This window comes from Bufo bufo, chromosome 4 (assembly GCF_905171765.1).
Source record: "Bufo bufo chromosome 4, aBufBuf1.1, whole genome shotgun sequence".
Classification (NCBI taxonomy): domain Eukaryota; kingdom Metazoa; phylum Chordata; class Amphibia; order Anura; family Bufonidae; genus Bufo; species Bufo bufo.
Genome location: NC_053392.1, coordinates 607,812,593 through 607,834,743, shown reverse-complemented (window position 1 = coordinate 607,834,743; position 22,151 = coordinate 607,812,593). Strand labels below are relative to the sequence as shown.

Sequence of the window (22,151 nt, the reverse complement as noted above, 5' to 3'; positions counted from 1 at the left end):
TTCTCTGGTCACACAAGTAAGATATGACTCTTTTATGTTAATTTGCATATGTATCAAATCAGTTTTTTTTACACAATAAAAGCACACAGAGCTATGGGGACTGGGTATTGCGGATGTGCTAGTGGCCATCTAGCAACCCATGTCCTCAGCTCTATACCCAAAATCCCGGTGACAGGTTCCCTTTAAGGCTTTTTAAGGATGGGTGTAATGGTAGCATGTTTAAAACCAGAGGGAAAGACACCATAGGTTAGTGATAGGTTGAAGAGATGAGTTAGGGCTGGGATAAAAAATGTGGTGAGGTTAGGGATGAGGTGGGATGGGATTGGGTCAAGTGCACAGGTGAGGTGAGATGTGATCTGGAGAGTAGAGTGGAGAGTTTTTCTTCTGTAATGGTGGCGAAGCGGGTTTTGGGAGAAGAGGACCGAGCAGTTGTGTAGAGGGTCTGTGGGGACTGTGCACTGAAGCTTTCTCTAATGTAGACGATCTTTTGTTTGAAGTATGTTGCAAAGTCCGCAGATGAGATGATAGGAGAGGGTGGGGGCGCTGGGGGACAGAGAAGGGAGTTAAAAGTGTTAAAAAATTGTTTAGGGCTGTGGGCCAGGGAAGATATGAGAGATGAGAAGTAGCCTGTTTTGCATCAGCGAGTGAGGATTTGAATATGAGGAGGGATTGCTTGTATGCGGTGAAGTGATCTTTAGAATGGGATTTTTTCCATTGCCGCTCAGCAGCCCTGGAAACTTGTCTGAGGTTTTTGGTCAGGTTGGTGTGCTAGGGTTGTCTGTTGATTTTTCGGGTTTTGTTGTGTGTGAGGGGGGCAACAGTGTCCAGAGCTGTATTTATTGTGGTGTTATACAGGGTGGTGGCAGCATCTGGGTCTTGAAGGGAACAAATAGTAGAGAGTGGGAGAAGAGAGTCAGAAAGCAAACGAAAGTCGAGATGTTTAAGGTTCCTGCAGGGGTGTGCTAGTGTGTGGACCGGGGGAGCAGCAGAAGAGACCACTGAAGAGAAGGTGAGTAGGTTGTGGTCAGATAGGGGGAGAGGTGAATTAGAAAGGTTAGATAGGGAGCAGAGGCGGGTAAAGATAAGATCCAAAGTGTGACCATCTCTGTCGGTGGGAGCGGAAGACCACTGTGAGAGGCTGAAGGAGGAAGAGAGTGATAGGAGTTTAGAGGCGGCTGAGTGGCAGGTGTCAATAGGGATGTTGAAGTCACCCATGATGATAGTGGGGATGTCAGCAGAAAGTGTAGGAGCCAGGTGTTAAAGTGGTCAAGAAAGATGGTGGCTGGGCCTGGGGGGGGGGGGGGGGGGGGGGGGGGGCGGTAAATAACAGCTACTTGGAGGTTGGAGGGAAAGTAGATGCGAACAGAGTGTACTTCAAATGAAGTGAGCTTAATGGAGGGTGGCAGTGGAGTTGATCTGTAGGAACAGGTGCCTGATAGGAGAAGACCAACTCCTCCACCATGTTTGCAGCCAGGGCGAGAGGTGTGAGTGAAATGAAATCCACTATATGAGAGTGCAGCAGGGGAGGAGGTGTCAGAGGGTGTCAGCCATGTTCCTGTAAGACCCAGAAAGGAAAGTTTTTGAGAGATGAAAACATTATGAATGTAGGAGAGTTTGTTACTGACAGAGCGTGCATTCCATAATGCTCCTGCAAGAGGAACCAAAGGAGCAGGGGTCAGAGGAATGGTTATTAGGTTTAAGGGGTTGCAGAAATTTGTAGAACTATACTGTGCAACTGTGTGATCCATCAGCAGAGAGGATTAATCAGTTTTAAACAAGTATCGATACGTAGAAAGATATCTGAACAATACTCAGCCTGGCCAATTAACGTGAAAAGAAACAGTGTGTAAAATAAAGGAACTGTGAGTAACAACTTATTTGCCATATTGTGATAGACTGGGCCCGTGCGGCACCGGATAGAGGTCCACTCATCACTCCTAGACCTCCTGCACACAAACGTATCTGTTTTTGCAGTCTGCAAATTGCGGATTCGCAAAATACGGATTACGGACGAGTGCTGACGCCATTTTTTCGGAGCAGTGGAAGAGATATGCGCTGTTCTGTCCGTATCTTTTCAAGCCCAATCGAAGTGAATGGGTCCACATCCGATCCGCAAAAAAACGCAGATTGGATGCGGACCAAAACTACGACTTGTGTGCATGACCCCTTAGGCCCAATTCAGACGACCATCATTTCCGCCCGTGTGCTACCAAGACCGGACACGCACGGCACACAGCCTGGCAGCGGGCGGTTTTCTGTCCAGGACTCAAAGAGGGAGGAAAAAAATGGATGTCATACGGACACAATATGTCTACGTTTTGCAGTTGGAAATTCAAAATGGCGCCTGAATCCACCATGAAATGCAGAAAAACCGCTGTGTGTGGACGACAGCTGATTTGCTTATATGCTTCCTATATATTAGAGGTGATTTGTAAAACAAAATGAAAAAAGTTTTCTCAGTGGTTTTTCATCTTTTATTTACTGACTGATAGTACGTTCACACTGGCGTTATTCTTTTCCGGTATTGAGTTCCGTCCTAGGGGCTCTATACCCGGAAAAAAAATCTGTTTTATCCCCATGCATTCTGAATGGAGAGCAATCCGTTCAGTATGCATCAGTTCACTCACTCTTACGGTATTTTCTCCGTCCAAAATTCCAGAACACTTGCATTATTTTCCATTGAAATGCATTAATGCCGGATCTGGCACCAAGTGTTCCGTCAAAACTGATCCGGTTTTCCGGTCTGCGCATGCTCAAACCTTTAAAAATGCAGAAAATAAATACCGGATCCGTTTTTCCGGTGTTTCAATGCATTTGTTAGACGGCTGCGCATCCGGATACAAATGCTATCCATTTGCACACGGATTTCCGTATCCGGCAGGCAGTTCCGGCGACTGGATCTTCACAACGCAAGCCTAAGATGGTACAATTGTATATATATATTTTTTAACTTTATTGTAAAACATGACTGGAATGAGAGGGTCTGATACAGAAGGCAATTATCGGCCCTCAGACGTCACCCGCGGGAGCGCCCACTACTCTGAGGCGTCATTATACTGATGCTGAGGGCGCACGAAAGGAGACGCAGCAGAATCTGACAGAGGCCCCGCCCCTTCCGAGAAGACCATCGCCTCACATTTTCCCGCCTCCGGACGCCCCGCCTCCTCTTGTAACGTCCCCGACATTTTTACCCCCTCAGCCTCCTACGTAATATGTCCTGCGACGTGATGACGTCATTTAGCCCAGAGGGGTGGAAGGAGACGAGGAGCGCTGCTCGTTAACCCTCTCCTCTCCGGAGCGTGCCCCCTGGATGGGGTCATCAGCGTGCTGCGAGAGGAGGCAGGGCGGGGGCACACCCGAGTGACACAGAGCCGGGCACACCGGCGGCAGCAGCAGGTGACCCGCTTCTTCTTTATCCGCCTGTATCGTGAGATTTATTGTATCCAGATCAGTAATTGTAGGCGTGTTATATCTGTAATGTCACCTATATCTATTCAGTGTCGTCCTATACTGCCCCTCATATACAGGTATATATACTGCCCCTCATATACAGGTATATATACTGCCCCTCATATACAGGTATATATACTGCCCCTCATATACAGGTATATATACTGCCCCTCATATACAGGTATACACACACTGCCCCCCCCATATACAGGTATACACACACTGCCCCCCCCATATACAGGTATACACACACTGCCCCTCATATACAGGTATACACACACTGCCCCCCCCATATACAGGTATACACACACTGCCCCCCCCCATATACAGGTATACACACACTGCCCCTCATATACAGGTATACACACACTGCCCCTCATATACAGGTATACACACACTGCCCCTCATATACAGGTATATATACTGCCCCTCATATACAGGTATACACACACTGCCCCTCATATACAGGTATATATACTGCCCCTCATATACAGGTATATATACTGCCCCTCATATACAGGTATACACACACTGCCCCTCATATACAGGTATATATACTGCCCCTCATATACAGGTATATATACTGCCCCTCATATACAGGTATACACACACTGCCCCTCATATACAGGTATACACACACTGCCCCTCATATACAGGTATACACACACTGCCCCTCATATACAGGTATACACACACTGCCCCTCATATACAGGTATACACACACTGCCCCTCATATACAGGTATACACACACTGCCCCCCCCATATACAGGTATACACACACTGCCCCCCCCATATACAGGTATACACACACTGCCCCCCCATATACAGGTATACACACACTGCCCCCCCATATACAGGTATACACACACTGCCCCTCATACACAGGTATACACACACTGCCCCTCATACACAGGTATACACACACTGCCCCTCATATACAGGTATACACACACTGCCCCCCTCATATACAGGTATACACACACTGCCCCCCTCATATACAGGTATACACACACTGCCCCCCTCATATACAGGTATACACACACTGCCCCCCTCATATACAGGTATACACACACTGCCCCCCTCATATACAGGTATACACACACTGCCCCTCATATACAGGTATACACACACTGCCCCCCCCCCATATACAGGTATACACACACTGCCCCCCTCATACACAGGTATACACACACTGCCCCTCATATACAGGTATACACACACTGCCCCCCCCATATACAGGTATACACACACTGCCCCCCCCATATACAGGTATACACACACTGCCCCTCATATACAGGTATACACACACTGCCCCTCATATACAGGTATATACTATACACACACTGCTGTCATACACTGCCCCTTATATACTGTACACTATATTCTGGTATATAGAGGAAGCAAATAAGAATGATATTAGTTTTCATCAGATTTCAGATGAGGCGGTAAAATAAATAAATGAACTTACCTCTTCTGCTCTGGACGGCGCCGACACTCTTCACATGTTTCCGCTCTTTCTGCACTCGCCGCTCCCTGGTCCTCTCCGGTGCCACCACTGCCCTGTGCCCGATGTGGCACAGGGTCAGTGAATGGTGCGTGCCTACCTGTGCCATGTCCTGATGCTGTATGCAGCCTGGAGAAGACCAGGGAGCGGTGAGTACAGCCAGCACAAAGAGCGCTATATTCACCTCTCCCGGTTCTACTGAACGCTGCTATAATGTTATCGTATTCATTCCATAAGACGCACTGACATTTTCCCTCCACTTTTTGGAGGAAAACGTGCGTCTAATGGAGCGGAAAATATGGTAATCTAGGTATTTTGTATGGAGGGGTGGTCAGCAGTCTTTTGGGCTCCGGTTTGTGGTTTTCACTGTGAGGTCCATTGTTACCTGTATTTTGCTTGTAGGGCCGATGACGGCGGTCCCAAATTTATTTTTAGTTTGAATATTTTGTTGGTCTCCGTATTTTGAAACCCAGAAATTTTCTCTCTATCCGATGACGGAGCAGCGCCGCCTGTAGTTTTCATTGGTAGCAGTTTGGGATACATACAACTTTTTATTTTTCCCAGCATTTACTGGGATGAGGTGAGAGTGTCCCAGCCATTGCTGCAGAGTATGAGCTGTAATATACAGCGGACATCCACTGCGGCCCCTCTGTGCCGCCTCCGCGTCTTAATGTACAGCAGTTTGTGAGAGGTGCTTTTCGCCAGCGCCGTACAGAGGAGATCGGGCGCCTTTTGTAAATAGCAGATTTTGGGAAAGGGGTTTAAAGCCTGTAATGAATGAAGTGCTCATGATACAAACGAGAATGTTTTGTTTCTGTTCATTGACAGCAAGCAGAGATCACACAAATGGTGAGCAGTTAATAAACGTGGAATGAGCCCAATGACTCTGGGACTTTGCTCGGCCGGTCCGGCCTCGTTAATAGGTTTCAGCGTGCGTGTTAATGATTAATGCTGAGACTCCAGGTAGGAGGACTTCAGCCGGGCTGGTGGCAGGTCACATATGCAGTGAGTACTCAGTCTGTTAAAGGGGCATGTCGGGGTCAGGCCCCAATGGAAGGGACGAGGCACCCCAAGTCCTCGGCCTGTACGCAGCCACTAAGTTTCCCGCAGTCGCATTACCGTAAAAAAAAATTTTTGGGAGGGTAGCGGCGCACGTGCGCCAAGTCAGGGTTGACCTGGGGCGAACCATTCTCAGCAAGGGCTTGTTCACATGGCCGTTGTGGTTCCGTGGCTGTATTGCGGTCCGCAGTACACTGGCACCAGCCTGTGTGCACTCCGCATCACGGATGCGGACCCATTCACTTGAATGAGTCCGCAATCGCTGAGATGCGGAAAGGAAGCACAGATCGGAAGCGCTACGGAGTGCCTCCGCACCGGAAAAAAAATTGAACTTGCTCTATTTTTTTGCGGTGCGGACGGATCGCGTAACCCATTCAAGTTGACGCAAATTGCGGTCCCCAATGCACGGAACGGAACCGCAACGGCCGTGTGAACAAGCCCTAACAGCGAGGGGTTACGGAGATCACCCCGCTTATCATGGGACAACCCCTTTAACTGATGGTGGGGTCCTCTGCTCATGGCTGACATCTATTATCCTATAAGGAGCGGGTGCGGGGGACCTGCTCACCCCCATGCTGCGCCGACGCCCATTGATCTCAGCGTGTGTTGTATGGGGATTGTCAGAGATCCCGGGACTGGGGCCTGTGGGCGACGTGTGGTATATACGTGGCCTTTTATGTTTGGCGCGTATGCTGGGAGATTTCCCTGTGTGAAGAGCAAACGCACACGGTCATATGCATGCACACGGTCATATGCATGTTGCGGCCCCCCAAAAATACGGATGACGTCTGTGTTGCATCAGTTTTTTTTTTTGTTTTTTGAGGACCCATTGAAACTAGGCCTATTCTTCTCTGCACAACAAACGGACAAGGATAGGACATTATCTTTTTCGGCAGGGCTGTGGAACGGACATGCGAATGCTGTCTGCCTTTTATGCGGCTCCGTGGAAATGAATGGGTCCGGATGCGGAGCAAAAATAGAGTGAATGGAGCCTTATTACTTGCGTTTTTAATTTTTTTTATTTCTTCGGCTTGTGTTTTCCCATGGGCTTCGCTATAAAAAAGATAAAATTATGGAAAAAGCACCAATCCTAAAACTTTGTTGAGAAATTTGTTTTCCAGTAAAAAAAAAAAAAAAATTGTTGCACTTCATCTTTGTGCAACAGTTTGCCACTTTTTGCGCCCTTACATCGCCATTTTCACTTTAAAAAAAGTGAATGGAAGAGAGAGCGGGTTCACCAGGTTAATTAGGTGAGCGCTGGATTTAACGGTGTCTTACAAAAAAAAAAAGAAGTTGCTAAAAAAAAAACAATGGCGCCGTCTCACTTCAGTTGGGGTTGAGTTAAAAACTGAAGTAACAAAAGTAGATGAAAGTACTACTCGTGAAGATGAGCCGCATGACATTTTAAATGGCCTCAAATTTATCAATGCAGGCCCAAGGAAAACGGATTTCAGCGATTCCCCTCATGATAAATAACCCCCCTCCCCGTCTCATAGTAATGCTGGTTTGTACAGTGCCCCCCACAGTGCCAAACAGGACACTTCCTGTTTCTCTGGAGTCACATGGTGTATGACATGATCCCCCTCCAACCAGTCAGCAGGCCTGTAATGCATCATGTGATGCTGCTGGGACTGTGGAGTGGGTCACATGATCTGGCTGAGGGGGATCATGTGACCTGTGAGGGTAACTGTACACCCCAGTATAACCCTATTAGCACATCTCCCCAATACTGTAATATAGGGAGGGGGCCGATATTTGACAGGCTTACGTATGAACACAAGGGGGGAGATTTAGTGTTTTATGCGTCCGTTAGAAAAAAAAAGGATACAAAAGCTCCGCACACCACGTTCTTGTGTCATGCAGAGTCCGGTAAAAAAAAAAAAAAAGTATACTTTTTATTTATATATTTTTTTTACAATGGAACTCTATAGCATCTGTCTGAGACATCCATTTCACGTATCCGTTTTTTTTTTTTTGTATACTTTAAGCGGATGGGAAAAACGTGGTGTGAACCCTGCCTAAGGACTCGTGCTGTGGACCTCAAACTGCGTTCCGCAATGCATGGGCACCGTCCGTGGGGCAGCTGCATGGGGATCATGGACCCATTCATTTGAATGGGTCCGCGATCCCTCCGTTCCGCAAAAAGATAGAGCATGTTCTATCTGTTTGCGGTGCGCAGGCACGGAACGTAAACCCCAGAAAGCACTCCGTAGTGTTCCGTTCCGTGCTTCCATTCCGCATCTCCGGATTTGCGGACCCATTGAAGTGAATGGGTCCGCATCCGTGATGCGGAATGCACGCGGAACGGTGCCCGTGTATTGCGGATCCGCAAATGTGGTCCGCAATACTGCACGACTGTATGTCTTTTTCAGTGTTTTGCGGGCTGTTTTTCCTGGATCATTTTTTTTATATATTTTTTTTTTATTTCAGTAGTGGTTCCGTTCCTTTTTTCCGTATGGCGTATACAGTAATTACATAGAAAAAATTGGGCATAACATTTTTAATAGATGGTTCCGCAAGAACGCAACTGATACGGAAGACATACGGAGTACATTCCATTTTTTTTTTTTTTGCGGAACCATTGAAATGAATGGTTCCGTATACGGAACGCAAAAACGTTTGTGTGAACGAGCCCTCAGACTGTTATTTTCGACACCATTCTTGATCTCCTGTGCGCCTCTTAATAAAGGAGTGCACCAGCTAGGGGCTGCGGTAAACTTCAGCTATAACCTACGCCACCTACTGGTGTAAATGATAGGAAATGCGGCAGCCAACAGAAGCGCCGCCCCTCCTCCTCCTAAGACCCTCTCCCCATAAATTGTGACTTTTTAATGTCACTTTTGTGTTGTAAAAGGCCTAAAGATGTTATCCAATAAGGCATAAGGTGCAGTGTTTTATAGCATGAAAGCTTCTCCGCTTTGTGCTGCTGGGCTCTGGATGGAATCAGTCTTCTTCCCCCTCTGGCAGCTGACAGTATGGTCTCATCCTACTTCGCTGCAGTCTTCTGGCATACTACTGCAGAGTCTCTGCTCCTCTCCTGACAAGCTGTTTCTATTGGCTGAACAGAGGATGGCTGCAGAGATCAGGGTGTGGGAGAGGGACTGAGCATGTGCGACCACCAGCTCAGAAAGTCAACGTTCACATTGCTGTGCACTTTGAACACCAGGTGGAGCTGCGCTTTGTATTTAAAGGGGTTGTCCAAGTATTTAGTTCTGGATAGGTCTATGGGGTCCAACTCCTGGCTCTCCATCTGTTGAAAGAGACAGCGGCGCTCCGATGATTGCCGTGGCCTCGAGGCAGCTTCCTAAGCACAGCACCGTACAGACAGCCGGTCAGGGAGGGTGCTGGGAGTCAGACAATAGGTCATCAGTATTAAACACCCCCTTAGGCTCCATTCAGACGTCCGTAGAATGTGTCCTCACCCGTTCCGAAATTAACCGGTGCTGACCCATTCATTCTCTATGGGGCAGGAATGGATGAAACCGCATTTACGGAACGCGCCCCCGGACTTCTGGCCCGCGGCGCCGGAAAAAAATTGAACATGTCCTATTCTTGTCCGGACTATGGGGGTGCCGGCCGGGTGTATTGCGGATCCGCAATACAGTTAAAGGGGATTTAATAGTGATGGCCCCCACCTATCAGCTGTCTCAGAGTAGTTCCAGCGCCGGTACTACACAGCGCCATCCATTGGGGTGGGGGTGTCGGACCCCCCCACTGATCAGATGTTGATGGCCTATTCTGAGGGCAGACCATTGGTAATAGTAGAACCTAGTATAGCTGTCAATCACTCTATGGCCCCGCCCACATTTAGCTGCTCACCTTATAATATTTAGGCACAGCAGTGAGAAGTCATTATTATTATTATTATTTTTATTTATTATTTCATAGGCCTGCTTTACACACCCCTAGGCCAATGGTTTCCAATCTGCAGCTATATGGCTGCGGTGAAACTACAACTCCCACCGTGCAGCCTTTGTCAGGTTATAAGAGGTTAAACCTCACTGTGTTTGGCAATATCCCTTGCGCCTCTTGACCAACCCCACAGATTGGCACACGCCCTTCCTAATTAATACTGACAGCTGATGGCACGCCCAGATTGCTGGTTTGCAAGATGTTTTGGCAGGAAACGCGCCGGAGGAGATGACGGAGCCCCCTGAGCATCGCTCCTGAGGCCTCGCCCATCGTCAGGTGTATACGACGAGCTGTGCACCTGGGGCGGCGGTTTTCATCATGTCGATGGGAGTAATGACATGTTCTCCCTGCTTTATTGCATGTGGCAGGGATTATAGTAATTGTACTTTGTGTTTCTTACTATTATACAGTCACCGTGTAATTACTTAATAGTCGGAAACCCGCGACATTATGGAAATCGGTCGAGCGGCGCAGGAGCCGGGTGATTCATCCTCTGTTTATTTGCCTTTTGTATTTCCTTACGTAACGTATTATCTTCTTATTTATAAAGTGACGGCGTGGCCGCCGTGGAAGGTCGAGTGTAAAGCGGAAGTGAGGAGGTCGTTCTGTAAACTTCTAGAACATTCCACAGGCATGCACACCACTGTATGCATGGCGTCCGTGTAACATCCGTTTTTTTTTTGCAGACCCATAGACTTCAATAGGACTGCGGTCTGCATTTGCGGCCAAGAATAGGACATGTTCTATCCTTTGTGGAATAGAAATGAATGCGTGCCTGTGCGATCCGCAAAAATTGTGGATCAGACACGGATCAAAAATGCATTCATGTGCATGGGGCCCTAAGGCTATAAAAGAATGTGGCCTGCAACCTATGGCTCTGTACTGGTTGCAAAGCTACAACTCTCAGCATGTCCTGCAGCTGGGAGTTGTAGTTTTGCAGCCACTGGAGACCCACATGTTACAGATATGGAATCGGTACGATTCTCTAAGCCATGACAGGTTTGGTGCGGGCTAGCCTGGGGTGCAGTAATCTGAGGGACCTTCACCCTTAGGGCTCATGCACATGAACATGTGCTGTCCGTTGCCGTATTGCGGATGGCATTTGCGGATCCGCAATACAAGGTGCACCCGTTCCGTGTGCATTCCGCACCACGGATGCGGACCCATTCACTTCAACGGGTCCGGAGATGCGGAACGGAATCACGGAACGGAACACTACGGAGTGCTTCCGTTAGGTTCTGTTCCGTATTTCCGTTCCGCAAAAAGATAGAACTTGCTCTATCATTTTGTGGAACGGACGAATGCAGACCCTTTCAGGTTGAATGGGTCTGGATTCATCCCGGCGGCCGTACGGTCCCCAATGCACGGAACGGCCCACATATGGCCGTGTGAATGAGCCCTTAAAGCGATTTGGCCATTTATTATTTTATTTTATGGTGTGTGTTTTATTTTAAAAAAAAATATATAAAAATTAGCACCAGAGTCTATCTGTGACATCCATACTCGTCTGCTCTCTGCTGCACTGTGCCAACTCCCTGGCTACGGACTATGCTCCCTGGACGTCTGTCTGCTTCCGCATGGACAGGGTCACAGGCGGCTCGGCAGACATTGACTGGCCTCAGCGGTGATGTGTCCCCAAGTGGTACATCTACAGTTACATGCCACTTGGGGACGTGTCGCTGCTGAGGCCAGTCATTGACGGCAGTGGCACATGTGACCTCGTCCTTGTAGACATTGACTGACAAGGACCAGAAGTCCAATGCAGAGAGCTTGGGAGCCATGGAGCCGAAATGGAGAGGCGGGGAGCAGGCAAGTGCAAATTAGAAAAAAAAAAAAAAAAGTCTGGATCTGCAGGGGTCTGACACCCTGAACCCCACCCTTCAGCTGTTACCTAGCTGCTCCAGCATCTGAACTACACGTCCAATAGATGGAGGTGAGCTGTTCCAGCAACAACTTTCGTTGCCAGAGTTAAGACAACAGCTGATCGGCAGGGTGCTCCGTGTTAGACCATCAATATCAAATTCCTTGACAACCCTGTTAAATATTGCAAGGAGAAATTGCCACGTGGCAGCTAACTTTTTTTTTTTTATGTGCTGTTGCACGGCCATTTTTGGAGCCATTGCACTCTATAGGGCCATTCACACTCGATGAATCAACAGCCGATAAAAACTGGTACACTGTGAAAAAAGGGCCTTTCCAGGATTAAAGTAAAAAAAAATACCTCAGCTACTTGCATGAAAGGGAACACTCGCTCCTCATTGGAAGCAGCAGGACCTGACGCTGGGAGCTTCAGGTCCTGCTGCTTCCCGTGCAGAACAAGTCTTCCCTCATGTGCAAGGGGCGAGATTATTTTTTTACTTTTTTTTTTTTTTAAAGAATCTATGAGCCTTACCGGGGTCGGGCATTATATATACTGGGGCGCTGCATGGGGGCCATTCTATATATACTGGGGCGCTGCATGGGGGCCATTCTATATATACTGGGGCGCTGCATGGGGGCTATTCTATATATACTGGGGCGCTGCATGGGGGCTATTCTATATATACTGGGGCGCTGTGTGGGGGCCATTCTATATATACTGGGGCGCTGTGTGGGGGCCATTCTATATATACTGGGGCGCTGCGTGGGGGCCATTCTATATATACTGGGGCGCTGCATGGGGGCCATTCTATATATACTGGGGCGCTGCATGGGGGCCATTCTATATATACTGGGGAGCTGCATGGGGGCTATTCTATATATACTGGGGCGCTGTGTGGGGGCCATTCTATATATACTGGGGCGCTGTGTGGGGGCCATTCTATATATACTGGGGCGCTGCGTGGGGGCCATTCTATATATACTGGGGCGCTGCATGGGGGCCATTCTATATATACTGGGGCGCTGCTTGGGGGCCATTCTATATATGCTGGGGCGCTGCGTGGGGGCCATTCTATATACTGTTAAGATCAGGAACAAGAATCCAGGAAACCAAAGCAACCTCAGTCAGCAGACAAGACATTGAAGGACGTTTCCATTGGAATGGTGGCTCTGACGTCATCGGCCGTTTGCCCGACGGCTGTGGAGAGGAAGAGATCCACCAAAGATGTTAGAAGCAGAGAAGAAGGCGTCTGGTTGACTAAAAACTGAACACGTCGGCTGTAGTCGTTGCTGTTTGTCGGGACTCGTCGACATGCTCTGGATTTGGTTCCACACAAGCGTGACAACCTGGACAGATATGTGAAGAGGACATCGTTGTCATCAGAATCTCTCACTAGTGCAGCCTCGGGTTTTGAGCCTTCAGGAATAAGATGTTAAACATTCATTCATAGTTTGTAAAAACTCCCCAAGGTCCTGTGGACTCTGTCCCGGGGGGTTGTGCAGTTGTTTTGTCGCCGTAACTATAGTTGGGGATATTTTTATCCTATAATTAAGTCTACGAGCTGATTTTATAATAGTAATTACTGGTGATTTTTGCCTAATTACGGTTTATAACTGCTCAGGTAGACACAAAGTATAGGGCGATGATGAAATGCCTTCTCCGCCCCCTATCGAGCAGGAGCAGGGCTCTTCAGACCACCACGTGCAGTCCAGGACTGTAGGCACACACGCTACGGCTCAGCGTTCATGCTGTTTGATGGAAGAAAAAACAACAGATGCTAATTTGAGACAAGTGCATCTATAGACGTGTAATTTTGGGTGGAGTACAAGGGGTTGGAAGGCTTCCACATGTGTCTGCTCGGGATGCAGCTGCCTTGAGGTTTAGATGAGCCGCTGATTAATGCTTGTTCCTGGCACCACTTAAAGGGAAATTCTGCTTTTGTTGCCGTACATCCAAGATCCATAAACTGAGGGCATGTTGTGGGATTGTGTGGGAGGTATGTATGATGAGAAGTGGGCCCTGCTGTGACTAGTATAGGGAGGCCGTGCCTACTGGGGAGGCATGGTCTCAGCTACTGGAAGGAAAGAAGAATGGCACTTTGTGGTTACATGGGGTTGGCAAAAAGGTGCTGTCTTTAACTTTAGACAAAAGGGGGGGGGGGTTGCCGTTGTGACTACTGGGGGAAATGCACCATGCTGAGGTTTGGATGGTCCACTGATTTGGTATTCTTCCGCTGAAAGAAAATTTCATTTTTTACCGTGGCATCCATGAAATTGGATTATGCTAGTGTGCAGAGCTTAGTATCTGTAGAAAGGGGCTCTGGTTTGACTACTAGGGGTGTTGTGGCTGTCACTGCTGGAGTGAAACAGGTATGACTTATATTGGAGGAGGTATAAAGACACTGCCAAAGCTACGGGGGGAGGGGAAAATATTCTATTGTGTGTAAGTAAAAAGCTTGGACTGGGACTACTGGGGGGCTGCTCTGTTGTGACTGCTAGAGGAGAAGCATCGATGTCTACTACAAGGAGAACAGAGACAAATTTGTGGATGTTATAGACTTGATACTACTTAGACTAGAGCGAGGGGGGGCTGGCTGCTGAAGAGAGGAATAAAGGTGCTGCTTGGACTACGAGGGGTGAGAAAAGCAGGCTGTTTTGACTTTAAATGAAAAGAAGTGGTCTGCTGCGGGAATGAAATGCTCTTTGGAGTACCTGTAGTTGAACTCGTACGGAGATACTGTTGTCTATGATGAAAGTTCATCATGGTAGAGTGCTTTGACTACTGGGGGTATTGCTGTCTCTACTGGAGTAAGTGGAGGCATATTTGACTACTGAAGGAGGTATCAAGGCACTGTTACTGGGGGTTGGGGAAATATCCCATTGTGGCTACTTGTGGACAGACCGTGCTGTGTCTACTGGGGGAGAAAGAGGACTGTCGTAAGTTATCGGGAAAATTGGAAAAAGCTGGGACTGCTTTAGGTGAATAAGAGCAACAATATAGAAGTTGACACCCAAGGTCGGGATCCCAGTTGTTGAAATTTCCTGAATTTCGGAGAACCCTGATGACTCCGAGCTTCATTCTCTTAGGGGCAAGTTTGGTTTAGCAGGGTTCTTCCACGACATGATTAGTTTCTTGGACTATATCTGTCGCCTTCTCCCCGTAAATTGTTGTTTCCCCACAAAAGGCCTGTTCTTTGCTGCCGCGACGTAGTGACTTGTGTGCTAACCTCCCCGTTCCCTTTTCTTTAGAGCCATGGTGTCATGGAGAGGAGTTTACTTTGTCTGCACCTTGTTCCTGGGAAGTTTTTTTGGGAGCGTTTTCATGCTTGGACCATTTTTGCCTTTAATGTTTGTGTCTCCGAGCTGGTACCGGTGGATGACTGATCGGATCGTGGCAACGTGGCTGACCCTCCCTGTGGTAAGAGTCCTGTGTGATTCAGTCTTGTATCCACCAAAGAGTAGTGTGCAGATCCTTACTTAGATCCAGGACCATATTTGATAAAATGTAATGTATACAATGACTCCACCATCAGAATACAGAGTGCAGCTCTGGAGTATAATACAGGATGTAACTCAGGATCAGTGCAGTATATGTAATGTATGTACACAGTGACTGCACCAGCAGAATAGTGAGTACAGCTCTGGAGTATAATACAGGATGTAACTCCGGATCAGTGCAGTATATGTAATGTAATGTATGTACACAGTGACTGCACCAGCAGAATAGTGAGTACAGCTCTGGAGTATAATACAGGATGTAACTCAGGATCAGTGCAGGATAAGTAATGTATGTACACAGTGACTGCACCAGCAGAATAGTGAGTACAGCTCTGGAGTATAATACAGAATGTAACTCAGGATCAGTACAGGATAAGTAATGTATGTACACAGTGACTGCACCAGCAGAATAGTGAGTGCAGCTCTGGGGTATAATACAGGATGTAATGCAGGATCAGTACAGGATAAGTAATGTATGTACACAGTGACTGCACTAGCAGAATAGTGAGTGCAGCTCTGGAGTATAATACAGGATGTAACTCAGGATCAGTGCAGTATATGTAATGTATGTACACAGTGACTGCACCAGCAGAATAGTGAGTACAGCTCTGGAGTATAATACAAGATGTAACTCAGGATCAGTGCAGGATAAGTAATGTATGTACACAGTGACTGCACCAGCAGAATAGTGAGTGCAGCTCTGGGGTATAATACAGGATGTAATGCAGGATCAGTACAGGATAAGTAATGTATGTACACAGTGACTGCACTAGCAGAATAGTGAGTGCAGCTCTGGAGTATAATACAGGATGTAACTCAGGATCAGTGCAGTATATGTAATGTATGTACACAGTGACTCCACCAGCAGAATAGTGAGTGCAGCTCTGGGGTATAATACAGGATGTAACTCAGGATCAGTGCAGTATATGTAATGTATGTACACAGTGACTCCACCAGCAGAATAGTGAGTGCAGCTGTGGAGTATAATACAGGATGTAACTCAGGATCAGTGCAGGATAAGTAATGTAATGTATGTATCCAGGGACTCCACCAGCAGAATAGTGAGTGGAGCTCTGGAGTATAATACAGGATGTTATGTAAATAATCACTTTTCTCTCCCCGCTTTTTCAGGCTGTGCTGGAGCTCGTATTTGGTGCCAAAGTTGTTATAACGGGAGATGGATTTATTCCGGGAGAAAGGAGTGTTATAATAATGAACCATCGGACCAGACTGGACTGGATGTTCTTATGGAATTGCTTGTTAAGATACAGTTATCTCAGGCTGGAAAAAATCTGCCTCAAATCCAGTCTTAAAGCCGTCCCGGGATTTGGTACGTGGCTGAGTTTATAAATCGCTCGTTTTGGTCTATGAGGGGTCTGTCCTACATTGTCAAAATAGACCCCATTAACGTCACTGCTTGCCTTTATGGATATCTATACAGATGTAGCAGAGCGGAGTTTGTCATTTGACGATATGTTTCTTTTTCCTGATTTGATTTAATTGATAGTTCTGCTCCATGGACACGGCCCACAAACTGCTGGTGATGGACGTGTTACTGTTCTGCTTCTCTACTGTTGTGATTGGGTCGTGGGTCTGATTGGTTCATTAGTACATGAATATGTGGTGCTGGTATTGTTTTCTTTTTTGTGCTGTTTGGTTATTAATGGGTAAATGAGTGGAGCTACAGATAACCTGCTTGTTGATGGTTTCCATGTGTAGCGATCCTGTGAGGCCCCACCAGTCTGGAGAACATGGCTGCTCCATTCCCTGGTGTCGGTGGAGGTCTGGCATACACCATCTTTATACTGGGCAGTGGTCCTTGCTGCAGACCCCACCAAGCTGACTCTCCTGATTTCCGCTGTTATGAAAATCGGGTCTCAAACCTGGATGGATATATTGGCCGCAAATAGACGGGCCGTGTTCATTTGAAATACCACACTGTACAAAATGATTGTTAATAGAATACAGGTCCACATACCTCTTACATCCAGTGACATCTCCTCTGATGTAGGTGCTCTCTTTCCTCATCTCCATTTAGGCCAGACTGCCATGACAACTTCTCCGGGAATTAAGAAAATGAAAATACTTAAATATTACTTTATGATAAATATATTCCCAAATACCTTTCATTAGTTATAATGGCTCGTTTTGTCTGAGGAGCAATAATTAGGAGAAATAAAATGGCCGCTGTCCTATTAGTACACACAAAACCTGTCCTAATCATACAGGAAGAGAAGTTACTTCACAACACTGAAATAAAGAGCTGCTTCATCCTCCCCTCTGCTCTACCTGTCAGGGGTTATGATCCTGAATACAGCTGATAAGATCTTTAGCCGAATCTCTGGGGAATTTAGTACAGAGACAATGCACAGGGCAGACTGTGGCTGTGCTAATGGAGACTGCATAAAAATACTGCTGCTCATTAGCCACACACCACAATCCTCTCATGTTATCAGTGGCTGATGAGCAGCAGTACTTCATGTCTCCTCATGAACTCCATTCCTACAGAGATTCAGCTGAAGATCTTATCAGCTGTATTCAGGAGCATAATCCCCGACAAGCAGAGCAGAGAGGAGGATGAGGCAGCTCTTTAGCTCAGTGTTGTAAAGTAACTTGTTTTGCTGCTGTGATTAGGACAGGTTTATTAGGACATTTTTTTTCCCTGGATGATTGCTCCCCAGACAAAACGAGCCATTATAACTAATGAAAGGTATTTGTGAATTGATTTATAACAAATTCATATTTAAGTATTTTCATTTTTAATTAAATTTTAATTCAAGGAGAACCCCTTTAGGCCCCTTGCAGACGAGCGTGTCCGGATGCGTTGCGTCTGCGATCAGGGAAAATCGTGCGAGTAGGTACGCAATTGCAGTCAGTTTTGACTGCAATTGCGTTCCGATGTTCAGTTTTTATCGCACGGGTGCAATGCGGTTTGCACGCGAGTGATAAATAACTGACTGTGGTACCCAGACCCGAACTTCTTCACAGAAGTTCAGGTTTGGGTTAGGTGTTCTGTATATTTTATTATTTTCTGTTATAAGGGAAAATAATAGCATTCTTAATACAGAATGATTACTAAAATGTGGCTTTAGGGGTTAAAAAATAAAAAGAATTAACAACTCATCCTGTTGTTCGCGCAGCCGGCATCGTCTTCTTTCTTCTTTTTTTCAGGACCTGCAAAAGGACCTTTCATGACGTAATCGCGGTGACGTCAGCGCAGGTCCTGCTGAATGAAGATGGAAAGCTTCTATCTTCATTCAGCAGGACCTGTGCTGACGTCACCACGTGGTGACCGCGATTACGTCATGAAAGGTCCTTTTGCAGGTCCTGAAAGAAGAAGAAAGACGACTATGCCGGCTGCGCGAACATCAGGATGAGGTGTTAAAAAATAAAAATAAATGAACCCCTAGAGCCACATTTTAGTAAGCATTCTGTATTCAGAATGCTATTTCACGCAGACCCATTAATTTCTATGGGGCCTGCGTTAGTGAAAAACGCAGAATATAGAGCATGCTGTGATTTTTACCCAACGCATAAGTGATGCTTGAAAATCATCGCTCATGTGCACAGCCCCATTGAAGTGAATGGGTCCGGATTCAGTGCGGGTGCAATGCGTTCACCTCACGCATTGCACCCGCACGGAATTCTCACCCGTGTGAAAGGGGCCTGAAGGCATATTGCTAGGGTAAGCCATCAATATCAGATAGGTGCACGTCCCACCCATGGGACCCGCTCCTATCTCCAGAACGGGGTCCCCTGATGTAAACAGAGAGCAACCATGTATGCGCAGCTATGCCTCGTTCACCGCTACGGGAGTTCTGACTATAGCTCAACGCTGGTTTGGCTATTTCTGGGAGTACCAAGACGGTGAATAGCGCAGTGGCCGGGCGCGCGCGGCGCGCTCTCCATTCAGCGCTATGGGACTTCCGAAAACAGCCAAGTGCACTCGCTCAGCTCAACTTCTATAGCAATAAACGGAGAGCGCGCCGGGCATGCGCACTGTACCCTCCTTCGCATCCTGGGCCCCGTTCTTGAGATCCGTCCCTATCTGACATTGATGGTGCATCCTAACAATACCGGCATCGGTGTCTGGGGTGGGAATACCCCTTTAATGAAATGATTGGTGAGAAAACATTGTAACTAAATGTAATTCAAAAAGCAAATTTAGAAAATATCTTCGAAGCCGTCTGCAGTTCTCAGGGTTTTCATGTCCATCTTATTTAGATTTGAGATTGAACACATCCCCGGAGAGCAGCACTTTCTCATCTGCTCGTCTCCAAGCTCCGGAGTCCAGCGACGTTTGTAATCCATTTTGTCTTAAGTGGAACTCAGGTGACAGATGTGGAAAACACAGGATGTGAAACGCGCGGGGATCTGTTTCCGATCTTGTGATACGGGGGACACAGGCCAAGCGCGGAGATGCCTGGAGAAAATTACCACCAGTTTGGCATGCTCCCTTTATGCAGTGAACTATCGCCGCCCTTATCGAATCTCTGTATCACTGCTTACTGTCAGTGAATGGGAGGATTCTGGTTCCAGATACTGTATCTACCACACTAACACAGGAGAAGGACAAGCTACACACCAGGATATGACCGGGATGGGACTTTCAACCTCTTGACGTAAACACGAATGTTTTCATTCACTGACAACAAACGGAGATCTTGAAACTGCTTTGCAGCACAAAAACGCTATATAATTATAGGTGGGCTATCACTTTTGAACACATCTATTAATATGCAAAAGTAGGGCCTCAGGAACATGGGACTCCATACAGAGACAGCGCCACCCCTGTCCACAGGCTGTGTCTAGTATTGCATCTCGGCTCTATTGGAGCGGATAGGATTGAGCTGCAATACCTCACACAACCCGGAGATGGTTGTGGCGCTGTTTTTGAAATTCTGGTGCTTGATGCAGCTGCCAAAAATCTATTTCTGGGTTAATAGAAGGGGTTCTTTGTTCATCCTCGTCTCTTCGCCAGACTGGAGAGCGATCGCAAAGAATGTCTCCCTCTCTGGAGGACCTGTCCTGTCCCGTCCTGCATTACACAAACCACCCATTGATGTGAATGGACACGGATGCAATACTCCATTCCCCCTGTAGTGGCGCTGTAGAGAAATGCCAGGTTTCCCCACAGGACACAAACAGTAGCGAAGTGGAGGACCCCTTTAGGCCTCTTTCACACGACCGTATGGCTTTTTCCGTGTTTTGCGGTCCGTTTTTCACAGATCCGTGTTTCCGTTTTTCCGTTCCGTTTTTCCGTATGGCACATACAGTAATTACATAGAAAAAATTGGTCTGGGCATAAAATATTCAATAGATGGTTTCACAAAAACGGAACGGATATGGAAGATATACGGATGCATTTCTGTATGTGTTCCGTTTTTTTTTGCGGACCCATTGACTTGAATGGAGCCACGGAACGTGATTTGCGGGCAATAATAGGACATGTTCTATCTTTCAACGGAACGGAAATACAGAAACGGAATGCATATGGAGTAGGGCTGCAACGATCGATTAATCAACATTATCAATAATATTCAATGTCAACGAATCCCGTTATTGAATAATCGGCCGATTCGTTGCTATGCGGGCGGTCAGGCACCATGCCTGCGGGTCCTTGAACTTTAAATCACTGCATCTTTATTACCTTACAATGAAGCTCCAGTAACAGGCAGAGCGGGCGGCGGCGTAACGTCATTTACTCACGTGACGCGCCTGCTTCATTCATAAAGTGGGCAGAGCAGGCGCGTCACGTGAGTGAGTGACGTTACGCCGCCGCCCGCTCTGCCGGTTACTGGAGCTTCATTGTAAGGTAATAAAGATGCGGTGATTTAAAGTAAAAGTTACTGCCGGTTAAGGAATACTGCTGTGAGCGACGGGGCTGGGGCTGTTATGGGGAGGGGGATCTGTGGATGGCACTGTTATGGGGGATCTGTGGATGAGACATATAGCATAAGATGCTATATAGTGTCATCCATAGATTCCCCCCCCCCCCCCCCCCCCCCCCTCCCCATAGCATGGTCATCCACAGGTCCCCCTCCCCATAACAGTGCCATCCACAGATCCCCCCCCCCATAACAGTGCCATCCACAGATCCCCCCCCCATAACAGTGCCATCCACAGATCCCCCCCCCATAACAGTGCCATCCACAGATCCCCCCCATAACAGTGCCATCCACAGATCCCCCTCCCCATAACAGTGCCATCCACAGATCCCCCCCCCATAACAGTGCCATCCACAGATCCCCCTCCTCATAACAGTGCCATCCACAGATCCCCCCCCCCTAACAGTGCCATCCACAGATCCCCCCCCATAACAGTGCCATCCAAAGATCCCCCCCATAACAGTGCCATCCACAGATCCCCCTCCCATAACAGTGCCATCCGCAGATCCCCCCCCCCCATAACAGTGCCATCCACATTGTTTTAATATGGCCTTTGAACATAATTTTTCAAGTAAAATCATATAAACCCCTTTTTTTTTGTCATTTTGGTGTTTTTTCCCGATTAATTGATTAGTTGTTGATAATTTCATTGATTAATCGATTATTCAAATAATCGTTAGCTGCAGCCCTAATATGGAGTACATTCCGTTTTTTGTTTTTTTGCGGAACCATTGAAATGAATGGTTCCGTATACGGAATGCAAAAAACGGCCCGTAAACGGGGGGAAAAAAACCTGTCGTGTGAAAGAGGCCTAAGGAGAAGGTCCACATCCACATGACCGTAATTTCTGGCAGTGTCCGATCCGTATTTTTTTGCGGCTTGCACGCGATCAAAAATTGCGGAAAGCACACAGAAGTCATCCAAGTGCTGTCTGCATCCGTGCCCAATATTACAGTACGTGTCCTATTCTAGTCCATTC

At 47.2% G+C, this 22,151-nt stretch overlaps 1 protein-coding gene across 5 annotated transcripts in view; it reads left to right on the top strand.

Moving 5' to 3' along the window:
• The first annotated feature begins 738 nt into the window (after positions 1-738).
• LCLAT1 (lysocardiolipin acyltransferase 1) overlaps positions 739-22,151 on the top strand; it is a 102,776-nt gene continuing 81,363 nt past the window's right edge. The window contains exons 1-3 of one of the 5 annotated variants that reach the window (XM_040430614.1): positions 739-759; positions 15,036-15,204; positions 16,416-16,614. In XM_040430614.1, coding sequence (XP_040286548.1) covers positions 15,040-15,204; positions 16,416-16,614 — 364 coding nt within the window. In that variant the 5' untranslated portion in view covers positions 739-759; positions 15,036-15,039. Of the gene's footprint in view, positions 760-3,209; positions 3,462-5,943; positions 5,961-15,032; positions 15,205-16,415; positions 16,615-22,151 lie in introns of those variants that run through there. The other 4 variants (XM_040430611.1, XM_040430612.1, XM_040430610.1 and 1 more) reach the window with 4 other exon arrangements.